We start from the raw sequence: 14,161 nt of genomic DNA, 5'->3' as shown, positions 1-14,161 counted from the left end.
CTGAGTTTTTTCTACCAAGAGGGACAGCTTCCAAAGAGAGACCTGTCTCAATAGCTTAAAGTTCTGGGACCAAGATATTCTTCAGAGAAGTGAAAGTCCTTAAACAACAGGAATCCAAACAAAAGGTTTCCTGCATTTTTTGGTAAATACCCTAAGTTCTAGGACTTTTTTGGTACGAAAATAACTGTCCTCATGCCCTCACGTCCTTGGTTTAGGAGTCTAACTGGAACAGCTTTTTTGAGAAGAAACTTACAATGACAAAGTTATTTTCACGCTGATTGAAAACCCATTTGGAAAATGCTCTTTTTGTCTGAAATAAACAAGCCAACTCAGTATTACCTCCAAAGAGTGCTGGAAACTAAAATGAAGAAACAGACATACTAACCCATGGATGGTGGGCAACTCTTAGAATTACAGAATTCTGTTCATAATTAAGCATGGTTTGTTAGGGATATCTATACTATTCAGAAATTAATATACTGGTGTGGACAGGTAAGAAACTTCCCCAGTGAATTCCACTGGCAGATAAAAGGATTATTTCCAGCTCCATGCATTATGAAGTTTGTCACTCTTCAGCTTAAACAGTTTTAGGCCAGAGTCCTATTTCATTAATATGAAAGCCAGGCTAACCCACTGTGCCATTTGAAACTAAGATTTTAAACCTCTGAGATAAAAGATGCATCTACATTAATAAAATGTATCTTACACCCAAAATTTGGTGTTAAATAACCAGTTCTAATAAAGCATTTAAAAAAGAAATGGCCCAAACTGAAGTTTGAAAGACAGCCAAAATAGCCTGCAGGTATGTAAATCATTGAATTATGTCCTACTCACTGAACTCGGTTTTTTATCCACAACAATCCCAGCAAGCAACTGAGACTGTGGTCCTGCTGTCTTCAAGTCGTATCGGTTTTGCTCCCGAATCTATATAGAGAAAATAAACTGTGTTAGAAGCAGATATTTCTCTTTAACAAACCCTATTCCCATCAGCTTTGTAAAGTCAGTAATATAAACAGTAATTTATGGCTTGAAGACTGAATTACTGCACCTAAAAGTTAAGAGCATGATCTCTCCTTCCACCTCCGAACACACTGCATACGCTGATCTTGTAGCCCTTTAAGTACTCCTGGAAATTCATCCTAGTCCCACCTCCTGCACTTCATGTACACCACTATTTAGAAAGGACCCCCCTACACCTCTGAATCTGCCCTCTCCATCCCCAAAATAAATGATACATGTTAAGCTATTCAAGAGATCTCTGTGGTCAAAAAGGTTGGTACAGTTTTTCCTTCTGCGAACAATTCATTGATTTTTTCCCCCAAACCAACAGCTCAAACTTCATGCTGTCAGTGCTTAATAGATTGGCAGATCAGAAATAAATACAAAAATAAATCAGATAAATTCTACAGCAGAAAAACAGTGACCAACCATCTCATGAGACAACGGCACTTAAGTCTAAAAATCAATGTCTGGGACTTGTAATATTAATCTCATCAACAGCTAGATGATTAGTTTTTCCGGCTCTAAGGAAGGGAGCTGCTCCTCCTGACTCCAGTTCGATCCCCATGGATATTGTTACAGCTCTTTCCAAGAAAGAAAAATCCTGCAACTAAATGGAAATGGTCCTTTATATCTGCTAATATAGTTATGCTTAGGGTGGAGTATTTGGTCAGTCTGACAGTTGGCGCCTTATGTGCTCTAAGGGAAAAGCAGTGAGATTTTTATGCCTACAGAGAACGCTAACAATAATGTCTCTCTTTTTTCCTTTTGCTCTTCTTTTTTTTTTTTTAAACTGCCATTAGAAAGTGGACTGGACAACAGAAACTCCAACTTAGTAAGTGCCAGGTAAATTTATATAGAACAGAGCCAGTCTAAGATCAAATCACGCTATAGATGACGCAGAGCAATTCAGTTCAGATCTACACCTAATTATCCACTAAATATAATGCTAAAAGGTGGGGACTAACATTTCTAGCCTATCATTTCCAGAGTTAATGCTCATCATTCACCGTACTATTGTATTCAAAATTTATAAATTTGTATCTTTATATAGAGAGTTTACATGTATTATATATTTGCATATATATATTTAGTGCCTAAAGCACATGTAACCTTAGAAACCTTTTTGTAAAATGACTTGAAAATGTTATTTTACTGCTGTGTTGAATCATTGCTTGAACATATAATTATATTCGGAAACGTTATAGTTTTCTTCAATTCACTTATTTTACCTTATTTCTCTTTTCCAGCACTTCATTTGGGTTTGTATTTAAAGGAACAAATTGGTTTGGATCTTCAATTTTGATTGGCGTTCCTCCGCTAGTCTTGGAAGAGTCATCAGCTTTCATCCACTTAAAAAAAAAAAATTATGCTAAAAATGGCCTGATAGGGTGAGGGACAATTATCAGAGCGTTATCTTATGGTTAGAGAACAGATATAAGGAAAAGATTTCCTGACTCTATTCTCAATTCTGCATGACACCCACAAAGAAACCTAAGTTACTGCAAGCTAGTATGCCTGCCCAAGGGGACTTAAGCTGCCTTGAAGAGACACTGTGAAGAGTGCTTTCAATAAGCATTGAAATAAAATACACTCTTGCAAAATGCAATGCAAACTGCATACTAATGAAATCGTATTTTGAAAGGATCACCCTTCCGGGCCACTGGTGTATAGATCTGCTGACTCCAGAGTCTGTCCTGTCTTATTACTTCCTTCATACAATCAACTTCCACCTCTGCTACTCACCAATTCTGGCTGAAAGTTTTTCCTTTGTAAGCAAGGTTTTAAATACATCTGTCACTGAGGATGTTTCGTGTGAGTTTAATTTTAGAAAATCGCTGACCTACCAGGAGGGGGAGCTCACGTATTTCGAGTGTATTATGCAACTGCACTAGCCCGATCGCAAATACCACGCTTCTCTCAGCCCTACAGAGAGCCATTTCTCTCCGGGCTGCAAACGCACTGGCAGCATCTTGGTAAGGCAAAACAGAAGGCAAACCTTGGTCATCATCAGAAGCAATAACACGGACAGACTCTTCAGGGTTTTAGCAGGCTCACAAACACTGGGGAAGGGACAGTGAGAGCAGAATTAAAGCTTGTATTCTCCTCACGTAGAGATGAGAAGGTCCCACAGGTGGTTTAAAACCTTACTATATCTGGTGGATAATTAATAGCACAAAAAGATACGGTAGAAGAACTGTTTCCTACTGTAGGAATCAGAGGAGTTAGTAACAAAAGGGAAATCACTGTTAAATTTTATCACAAACTGTTACTTTTCCAAACAGTAACATCATCAAAACAGAAGAGGCCCTCAGTACTAATGCCATTAAATCTCCCAACAGCCTATTTTTATCTGCTTGATTAACTAATTTGCTAATCCTGTTACAGGTTTCCTCATATCAACTGAGCGCAATTTGCTTTCTCCCAAGCCGAGCGATAGTTAGGCAGTTGCCTTGTACTATCTACCTACCGTGATCTTAGTTCTGGGACTAGCTTCTCCGTTCCAAGACTCCTCAGGCACATTCACTTTCAAGTAGGTATTTGGAGAGTTCAGCCATCTTGTCTTCTCCCTCTGTTGTCTTTGGGCCAGGAATTTGAGGGGGGAGAGCGGGACTGTATCATCTTCAAAGGAGAAGGCAGTCACAGTGGCTGGGATCTCAACATCGCTCTTATGTCTGGGTTTTTCTCTGACTAACGGTTGCCTATAGGCATAGCCAGTTCTGTATCCCTGCGGAGGCAAAAGAAGATCAGAAAAAAGTTATGCTGCCCTTCATCATTGCATTCATCCTATTCATTTATTGACCCATTTAAAATACCTGGTTCAATCAGACTGAACTCGCACCTCACCTTTCTCCCGTCTCTGTGAATGAGGAGCCAGGCAACAATCTGCCTGCTCGAGTTGCGACTCAGGTAGCGTTCAAGAAGACATTTTACTGTCTCGCACGATGACATATTCCAATTCATGACACCACCCCATTTCTCACTCTACTTGTATTAAAAGGCTGTTCCAGAATTCATAGTGTAAAATAGGCATTTCAAACAAGCAATAATTATCATCTTATTTTCTTTTTATCCATTTAAAATTGTGTACTGGAAAAATCTAATATTAGAATTAATAACAAAATATAGATGGAACTTTCAAAGTCTATTTACTATGGTAGTGACTAAAAAAAATATTTGTACTAGTAGGCTACTATAAAGAGAAAATAGTAATGCTTGCGAGATGGACAGGACAAAGTACAAGTTCAAAACATTATAAATTCTTTTTAAGTCAGATTACAGTTTTCAGATAACTGACATAATAAAAGCAAAGCCAAACAGAAGAGATTAAATGTAAATATTACTTCCGCTTCATTTTCAAATTCACAGAGAAACCAGAAAGAATCATTCTCTTTGCAGAATCCTAATCCTATATTCAGGAGCTTACAAGAGTGTATGTACAATGCCAAAAATGTGTTCTTACCAGGTTGTCTAGCATCCTCATGAGTGCTTCAAACTCTTGCTCCCCGACTTTCCATTTTTGTTGTGAAGCCATATTAACTCCACCTCCTCCAGCTGCTGCCAAAGCATGTGTGAGAGGCTTGAACTTCTGCACATCTAGTACTAGGAGATTGTCTACCCCACCTGCTCCAGCTAATGCATGAACCTAAAGACATTAAAGAATATATTTCATTTGTGGAAAATTTTTTGGAATTCTCTGCTTGTCTGAATTCCCAGGAAAAAACACACATTGCTGCAGTTTTTTCCGAGGTCAATTTTCTCCTATGCAAAAATACACTGAAATATATAAGAAACGATTCTTATTGAATGATGCTATCTGCTAATAATTGCACTTGAAAAGGAGCAGATTCAAACACTAGCTCTTGGAGTACCCTAAAAAGAATTTTTTGCATCACAAGACTATGAATATCTTTCATTTTGATACAGATTTCAAAGCGGATGAGTGACAGAATTCAAAGTGAATGGCAGGGAGATGGAGGAGAGGAAAGGAGTGGGAGACTGCAATTTGCACTTCCCTTCCAGATGCATACTTGGGAGGATACGATTGCTAGGGAACAAGAAAGAGCAAAGCGATGAAGTTTCTGGGGATGAGGTTAGAGTTATGGAAAGTAAGGACACTTCCAGTGGTATCTCCCCACACTTATAGATAATACCTAGATATCTAACTAGATAGCAGAAGTTAGACAAAATGGAAACCACTGATTTTGGGACTCAATTTATTTTTAAATGCACCCTCTACCATTCCTCCAAAGGCCTTTTGTTTATTTGGTTTTGCAATTCTTTGTGATCACGGGCTAAAACTTCTTTTCCTTGTCACAACATTCAGCTTTGATAAACGAGCTAGATATTGAGATATCTTGAGTCACATCTCCACAGGCAATGAGTGCTACTGTATCCTTCATCTGCTCGTTTGCCTCAGAGTAACTGCGTTCCACCAGGGAACGCCTGACGCTCGCTCTCCACACTGTGGAACAAAACCTGTACGTTTCAGAGTGTAACAAGACCAGGACACGTTCTAAGAGAAGCGATACAGTATTCGTGTTGTTCCATCTATGTTTTCCCGATTACTCCAATTTCTCTGATTTTTACCTGGCATGTTATACTGGGTTCCACAACCCAGTAACATTACTTAGTAACATTAGAGATTTTCCCATCTGGGACGTAACCTATAACTCATCAGCACAAACTTTTGAAGCCAAATACTGACAAATTCTCTCTCACCTGTGTTTCACAGGCCAGTTGCACATTGAAAATATAGTGGAATGCTTCTTCCAGTGTCTCTCCCAGTGCTACCACACCATGGTTTCTCAAGACCAATACCTAGTAAATAAAGACACTAATGTTAAATGGTAGAAACTGGCACGGTACATGAAAATTGTTTATGAAAAGCGTGAAGGAGGTTGAATACCTTGCAACTGGGTCCAAGAACTTTCTGAAGCTGAATTCTCTCTTCCTGCTCATCAAGAGATCCCTGGTAACTGTAATAAGCAACATCGCCCAGAATCAGAGCCTCCTGTGATATGGGAAGGATACCACACTTCATAGATGAAACCTGTTTCAAGAAAATGAGGCACCGATAAGTAGAAAAAAAAAAAAAATCTTTTAAAACCCATATCTCGATCACTCTTTTTCTCCAAGAGCCTTAGCGGGCTGTAAATTACATCTTTGCTAGAAAAGAGACAACCTCTCCATAACAGAAGTTGAGAAATAATACCTTAATGCTTTACCTAGTCTAGCTTCCTATAGGGTTAAAGAGCTACTGTTACTTAACTTAGGGATAGGTTCATGGTAGGAGAGACAAATTATCCCAAATAAATTAATTTCTGTGAATTTCATCCATATTTAATTCTCATCATACAGCTACACAGTATTTTTTCCTGCTTTCCTGGTGTTTTTAACTAAAATGCTGTCATAAAAAAAAAAAGAAGTTAGCCATTCCTTTTTCTGTCTCTAGTCAAGGAATGCATATATATGCATTTATATATAATAATATAACATGGAATTTATCTATTTATCTCGAAGCAATTCTTTCAAGTCTCCTTACATTTTTATCATGGTCACACAGTCCAGTTTAGATCTCTATTTAATTGTGCCATAATTATAACTCATATTTTAACTACAACTTTTTAAATAGGGAGGTAAATCAGAACTGAACTACTAATACAGACATTTAAAAACATAGTTGCATAATCCAAATGACAATGTATATAGCACATTATATGGTATGAGATGCTATAAACAAAGATTGTGCGAACTGTATACTTTACTCCCTCCTCAACCTGAGTACCATCATATCTGATCATCTTTTCACTGTGGTGACCCAGCCCTCCTACTCTGCTGATTTAATAACCTCACAGAATCAGCCTTTTCTATCAGTGTAGTCATGAATAACTAAAACGATGTTAAAAACAAAAAATAACACTGTTGCGAGCAGTGATTCAGCTGCAGAAAGCTGATCCAAGTTCCCAGGGTGAACTTGTTTTCTTTTACACTTGATGCCAGAAGCAGGAGGACTTACCGCTGCCGTTGCAGGGGTATGTATGTGTATTACACATCTGACGTCCGGACGTGTGGAGTAGATGGCCACATGCGGACTGAATCCTGCACTGTCGATACTTAGAGTTGTACTTCCCTGGTCAACTACATCTCCTAGGATGTTCACCTTAACCTGGAAAAATCAAACAAAGGAACAATGTTCAAGAAATCTGCTACAACTGCAGTTGCCTGCGCTGTCTGTCCTCCTCTGTGCCTCCTCCCTGATACCAAATTTTCACCTACATTTTCTACATTTTTAGGGAACTGCGCATGAAAAAAACAGCAGAATAGCAGAGCAGCCATGAATCTTTGTGTCAACAGACCACCCTGCTGTCCAAGACTTTGCTAACTCTTGGAAGCCCAGCCATGGAAGAAGTAAAGATGAGACCCTGATATAACATATAACCCTCTTTGGTCCAGCCGACCTTTTGTATAAAAGAAAGCCTCAGCAATTTACAAAGCAGAATTGCAACTGGAACAGAAACCAGCTATGTGTAAGAATAAAATATTTGGTTCAACTAATAAACATATTTTTATGTCTCTAACATCTTCCAACTAAAGTGAGAATGGAGAAAAAACACCTTCAAAAATTTCAAGTAAATTATATACTCATAGACCCCATTAGTTAAAAAAAAAAAAAAATTAAGTGAGGCATCCTCATTTTCACATTTTAAAACTAATTTTATTTAATTTTCCTACATTTTAAACATGAAGAAAATTAAGCCTCTGAGAAATTTCCAACAAGCATGTTAAATGCACAGGTAATTTCAAATTTGTGGAAATGTTAAAGAAGTTAACTCCTGGACCAAGCAAAAACAACAGCTGCATATCAAGTCTTGTTCTCATGTTTATATTTTGGTTCTAGGTTTGTTGATCAGTGCTATCATCTGCTGCTCCCTTCCAACAGCAGGTAGTTTCTTCACGGAAATATACTGAGATGAAGAACATACTGCAGGTTCTACACCAAAAGCAGCATGTTTTAGCAGCTACAAGTTCCTAAATGCCACTCTATAACTTTATCCCTGCTTCCTTCTTGGACCTGGAAAAGATGATTCAATTCTATTGCCCCACTTATAAAGATAAGAGCTGTTCCCAGTAATGCTATTCCCACAAAGCAGTTTCATATGTATTACTATACTGTCACATTACAAAAGGTTGCTGTTATACTGAGTCTATTTGATTAGCTCCGGTAGACAGAAAAACAACTTTGCTGTTTCACATCAAAGCTAAGCTGGAGACAAAGCAACAGAAAGCAAAACTAAACCCAAACAGAAATGCTCAGGACAAAGGATGCTATGATCTAAATGGGTAATCAGCTTTTCATCTGGTTGGCAAACATTAAAAACAAACAAAAACATGATTATAGTTTAGGAGTCCATTTTAGAAGCCACAGAAGTCTTTTAGAAAACAGGTTGAGCCTTGGTGGGTATTAGTGTAGGCGAATCACATACCAAATTAGAAGCTGAAGCTTCAGAAAAGGACAGACCTCTTGGAATGATTAGAATATGGTCATGTTCTTTGCTTACTCTTACCTGCAAAGGAAGAAAAAAATGGATTATTGATCTATTTTTGAGTTTGTATTATTCATGGGGGAGGGGAGAACTTAAATAACTTATTACATTATTTGAATAAGTGAAGTTCCAAATAAAAACATTTACTCTCTAAAACACTTACTGTGATATAGGAGCTTGGCAAATGTGCCCACCCAAACAAGTCAGCCAATCTATACAAACTGGCTAACTTGCAACGAGTAAGTTTTTCTCCCTTAACAAACGAGGAGGTATCTATTCCAGCTAGATCATTGATGGGTGTAACCATTCCATGGCCTGGAAAAGAACAAACAAATAAAGACGACAGTGGCCAGTCAGACAATTAATTTGTAGCTATGGCATGATTCTCCAGACGCTGTGTATTTAGAATTGTTAGCTTAGTTGTACCAACAATTACCAGACTGGAAATGCACTTCTGGGATTTCTAAGGTCTTTATCATAAACCTCTGTTAATTTAAGACAGTAGGAACCGTACATCAAAGTTATTAAGTCTCTAATGTTTGAAGGAGTAGTAAAGAAGCAATATATAGGTTTACTTTTAAATACCACTCACACTTTAAACTCTTTCCTGCCTCAAGATTCTACACAGGACTTGAGCTGTGCTTTAAGACATTTGCTACTAATGAAGTATTTTTACATGTTACATTGAAAACTGAAGGAGAAAACACCTCTGCTGGACTTCAGACACTGATATAAATAATCAGAAGAGATGTCTTAGTCTGAGCCCTTTAAGTTAGTACTAAGGAAAAAATAAGGACTAGTGCAAGAGTTCTCCAACTGTTGGACAAAACAGATCACATCTTAACAGAGAGAACACATCGAAGATCAATTTATTTCTTTGACTTAAAACTACACAAGTCTACCCTTCTCTCCTTCACAGATGCATGACATCCCTTTGAGAACTTTCAGCCATTGCTTACATGGAAAGCACTGCCGGAAAAGGAAAGATTTGTTTTGTTTTTAACACAAAGAGTACGCCCTTTCAGATCAGCCACCCTGGCCGAGTCCCTGGGCGAACGCTGCGGAGACAGCAGTCGGACCTGCAGTTGGACCTGCAGTCTCACAAGCAGGCCCCAGCCGCCCAGATAAGACTATCTGGGTTCTCTGTTGGTCTCTTCCACTTGTTTTGTTATACGATTTCTGAAGAGTCATTTTGGGATCAATTTTCCAAAGGTGCTGAATACTGGCAGTTGCCGCTGTATTTCAGGCTCGTAAGCTCTCGCATTAAGTCGTCCACCCACGGAACTTAAATTGACTTTAAGTAACATTTCAGTGATTCAGGACTTGGAAAGAAGCTCTTGAAAATGCTGTGTCTTGACTGAAAGAGCCTAATGACAGCTTTATAACTATACTTTAATGCTTACTAAAAGCTATTTTAGCTCTGAGAGCTGTTTGTGTACCAGTTCACTTCAACAGGCTATTCTCTCTTTTTATAATTTAAATGCAAGAGTAGAAAAATAAACAGATTCTAATATGGTGTGTATTTCACATCTCAGGGTATGCTCATGTTAAATTGCTAATAATAACAGTGCTGCATTTTGTTCCCTGTCTCCATAAAACTTTTATTAGCAAATTCTAGAATAACTGAGTGTCAAGACTCGAGACATTTTGGATAGCATAGACACAAATCAAAAAATTTGAGAGAGGCTGAAAAGGACAGTTCTTTAAGCCCAGTATCTGTATTACTTTACAGCTTAAATGAGCTCTGACAGAACTTTTGTACAGAAGAAATCCCAGCATGGGTAAAACCTGGTGATAAAAAAAAAAAAAAGGAAAAGGAAAAGAAAAAAGAGAAAAAAGGCAATTATACACATAGTTCACTTACTGAGTGAAGATGAGGAAAAACCTGCAAAAGAGCTTGCTGTAATGTAATCAGCAATCTGCTGTAATGCAAGCAGTCCAGTTGGGTTATTGCCCTTCTTCATCTGTTCTTGAATAAGGCATTCCAGATCTTCTCGAAAAGCCTGTGGAAACATTTGAGAACCATCAAGGAAACCTGGCTTTGACAGAAATAAGATTATTATAGGTGGGGCTGGTAGGTTTGTCTGTTATTAATGTTACATGACACTTTCCCTTGACCTTGTTTTTATCTGCTTATAACTTTGCCAAACTTTAACCATCTGGTCTATAACTTTGTATGCTAAATATTGGCAATTTTTTTTTTTTTTTTTTTTGTGGGGGGAGGAAGCAGTGGCTCAGCCCCAGAGGGTTAACTGTTTCCTAGAAAAAAAACAAGCAAAATATATTTTTGTAAATGTTAACAAAAAATGTTTGTGTCAATAATTAAAGAATTCCCCATAGCTTGGAAGACGTACTTGAAATTTGACCAAGATAGGCTGTTTTTAGTGCTGGATATTTTTTCTTTTTTATTCTGTCATTCCTGTGAAAATCCATCCACATTTGATAGAATTATAAACAAATGGAAAACTGGAGTTCATCCATGCTCAAGTAATAGCACAGACAGGAAAAATGAGAAGAAATGTCAGCGTGCCACCTCCTCTCTACTTCTCTCCTTCTCTAAAAGAGAGATACTGGGGAGAAGAGGGAAGAGTTTAAATGTCCACAAGCCCAACAGACAACTTCTTGCAGAAAATAGTGTGAAAAAGGTTTTTGTGACATCAAATCTGATACACTTCACACTGCAGACAAAGCCCGTTTCTTCTGTACAAACCTTCTGTACAGGTCGTATTTTCTAAACCTCTCGTTATTCTTCGGCAATATCCTCCTGCTTTTCCCTTCCGTCCGAGCAAGCGGCTGGTTCAGCTGCGCGCACGCCGCCAGCTCAGGTGTTAAGAACGCTTTGGCTGGTTCGTCCCAGAAAGACATTTGGTGTGTTTACAATGCAGCTGACTCCTATTATAACTCCAAGCTACCTCTTTATGGAATTGCTCCTTCCAGTTTGCCCTCCTAAGTGGAGTACTTAGTCTCAGTTAGCCAAGAAAATGGTTCTGTAAGGCAAATGCAATTTCTTCAGTCTACTGAGTGAATTTTAATTCTGTCCTCTAAAACACCCACTTTGTTGGGTAAAAAAAAATCAACCAGTTTGATAGCATGTTCTTTCATATAATCAAAACCGTTGGTGAACAGTCTGAGTGCTACTGGACCCCCAAAAGACATCTGCAAGACCCTATTTGACCCTATCAGTTGGACAGCTGAGCATCAGTAAATACACTTCAGATACGTTTTTCAGACACTTGTGCTCTTCCCTCAGAGCAATTTTGTTAAGATCATGTTACACGGCGGACCAGACTACGCATGCAACATGCCCACAAAACAGCTGAACAACCTTTCGCAAGGCTAAAGATACATGAGCAAAGTCCAGTTTTTTTCTCTGTAGTGGCTGTGCAGGGGTAAGATCAGACAAGCAGAAAGTAGGGAAACCGGTGCCTTCTTGCACTCCCAAGTGACGCCTCTGCTGCTCTCTTTGCTCTGGTGGGGCAAAGGGGATTCAAATCTGGGTGCGAGGGGCAGGGAACAGACGGGAAAAAGGAAATAAGAATAGTGAATAGAATGAGAAAAGGAACAAAATTGGGACTGGAAGAAAAGAAGTGGAGCTATGGGAGGTGGATCAGCACCAGGAGCCAGTAAGGAGAACTGATAAGGGTAATGGGAGGCAATTGCTAGCAAAGCAAACAAGAAGTTGTGGAAACGGAGGCCAGGAAAACGGCAAGTGGTTGAGAAAACAAAAGGGACGAGGAACCTGGCAGGCAAAGGAGAAGGGGGTTCGGCAAGGGGGTTAAGAGGGGTTCAGCAAAGAGCCTGGAAATACAACTCAGGTGAGAGAAAGGTAGATCTCAGACCAGCTGGGGATGAGCAATGCTCTGAGCCGAGTGCGATGCAAAGGGCTGAGAAAAGGACTACAGCAAGCAGAGTGAAGAAGAGTCTGGGGCATGAAGATTAGAAATGGGTTAAAAAAAAAAAAGAGAGAGAGAGAGAAAAAGAGGGACAGAATACACAATGGAAAAAACGACAGAAAGCTTAATGGAAGAAGGTAAGAAGAATCTCTGTTCATAATAAAACACAGCTCAGCGCTCCTCCAGCACTGGGACTGTAACCAAGCAGGCCTGACTCTTGCCCTTCAAATAACTGTGAAGCCCACCACTGCCCTCGACTTCCAAGCCAGCTCCGAGGGTGGCTGTCATCAACAGCGACCCCATCCACTCAACCTGCAAAGTGTTTGCAGTGCTAACGTGGGGCAGAGCAACGAGCAGCCTTCCCCGAACTGGAACGTGGACGTGGCTGCAAAGCCCACCATGCTGAAAGGCAGAAATACAACTGATGCTTCTTTGCTTCTCTTGCACATACGTAACCTTTAAGTGTACCACTGTCATCTTGCCCTCATGCCTCATTTTGCGCTCAGTGGCTAATTCTCACCAAAAAAAAAAAAAAAAAGAAATTCGATATTTTGTCTTCTCCCCCCCGGTTCAGTATGTGGCCCTACGCTTTTTCCACATGCTGTGCTATTCATACCCTGTTGAGACGGCAATTATTATTTATCTGACAAGCTTTTCTCTGGGGCAGATAACTACTGCAAATCCAAATGCTTCATAAGCATTAATTTACTAATCCTCAACACATGCCTTTAAGGTGAAGCATAGCACTACCACCGCTTTCACAGAATGGGCGCGAAGAGATTGAGGTCAAAAGATTGCACTGATTTGGGGTATTCATTCGGAGATGCCTAGGGCCTGATTTTCAGAGTACTTAGCCTTAAGGAGCTTTTTACATACTCAAAGCACAATTCTCAGTATAACTTCAAAAGCAGCTTGGAGTGTTTAACACACTGTAAATTATATCTCAGGGTGACAAGTTGGATACACAGAAAATCAGAATCTAAAAACCAAAATACTCAATTACTTCTTGGTTATTATTAAAAGAGGTCCCTACAAAGAAGCTCTGCCTTTTCATGCTGTGGAAAACTGAAATACAGAGGGGTTTATACTTCCATTTGTATAAAGAGAAGCCACACATCTGTAGTCTCATGGAGGCTGTGCGGAAGATGGAATTTGTAATGTACTTGTTTGGCAGGAGAGGGAAAAAAAAAAGTTATTTGTATTACATTAAAGTCACTCTTACTTCAGGTCAACAAGGATTATAAAAAGGATCAGCAAAAACATTCCCAGTAAACTCTTATTAGTCATACTCAGACTGATTTTTAAAACTTTTGTAAGTAACATTACAATAGCTTTCATATATTTTATTCTGTCACATCTCTTTCTTCTCAAGCTTCAAAAACAAAAATATGGTAGTGTAATGTATTCTGGACAATTTTTCGAGGAAAATTTTTGGTTTTAGATGGTATTTTAAATTCTTTTGCTTTTTGATTGAGCTATTTTCATTCTTCTGAGCTCAGTTTTGCTCTCTGATGCTAACAACAGTATGTTTTACACTCGCTGAGGCTTTTGCAAGTGAGGATTGTTTTTAGTGCTGTATCAACAATTTTGTTAAACTGAACAAACCTTCCTTAAAAATTGCTTCCAAAATATCAGCAAACAGGTAAGAGCCAGGGCAAGTAGCAGATATGCAGGTTTGGGACAAACTGCAAAACAGAGGTGAGAATGTGGATGAAGCTTTTG

General features: G+C 38.9%; 1 protein-coding gene across 6 annotated transcripts in view; it reads right to left on the bottom strand.

Annotated features, from left to right (window-relative positions):
• The window catches only part of ADD3 (adducin 3), a 110,572-nt gene that overhangs the window by 4,713 nt on the left and 91,698 nt on the right, over positions 1 to 14,161 (bottom strand). For 4 of the 6 annotated variants that reach the window (XM_067300224.1, XM_067300220.1, XM_067300221.1 and 1 more), the window contains 10 exons: positions 10,411 to 10,549; positions 8,710 to 8,861; positions 8,487 to 8,567; positions 7,019 to 7,168; positions 5,909 to 6,052; positions 5,722 to 5,820; positions 4,463 to 4,645; positions 3,470 to 3,727; positions 2,232 to 2,351; positions 835 to 924 (listed from right to left, as the gene is read on the bottom strand). In XM_067300224.1, coding sequence (XP_067156325.1) covers positions 835 to 924; positions 2,232 to 2,351; positions 3,470 to 3,727; positions 4,463 to 4,645; positions 5,722 to 5,820; positions 5,909 to 6,052; positions 7,019 to 7,168; positions 8,487 to 8,567; positions 8,710 to 8,861; positions 10,411 to 10,510 — 1,377 coding nt within the window. In that variant the 5' untranslated portion in view covers positions 10,511 to 10,549. Of the gene's footprint in view, positions 1 to 834; positions 925 to 2,231; positions 2,352 to 3,469; positions 3,728 to 4,462; positions 4,646 to 5,721; positions 5,821 to 5,908; positions 6,053 to 7,018; positions 7,169 to 8,486; positions 8,568 to 8,709; positions 8,862 to 10,410; positions 10,553 to 11,256; positions 11,534 to 14,161 lie in introns of those variants that run through there. The other 2 variants (XM_067300223.1, XM_067300225.1) reach the window with 2 other exon arrangements.

Source organism: Apteryx mantelli, chromosome 7 (assembly GCF_036417845.1).
Source record: "Apteryx mantelli isolate bAptMan1 chromosome 7, bAptMan1.hap1, whole genome shotgun sequence".
Classification (NCBI taxonomy): domain Eukaryota; kingdom Metazoa; phylum Chordata; class Aves; order Apterygiformes; family Apterygidae; genus Apteryx; species Apteryx mantelli.
The sequence above is the reverse complement of the archived record's forward strand: the minus strand, read 5'-3'. Positions and strand labels throughout refer to the sequence as shown.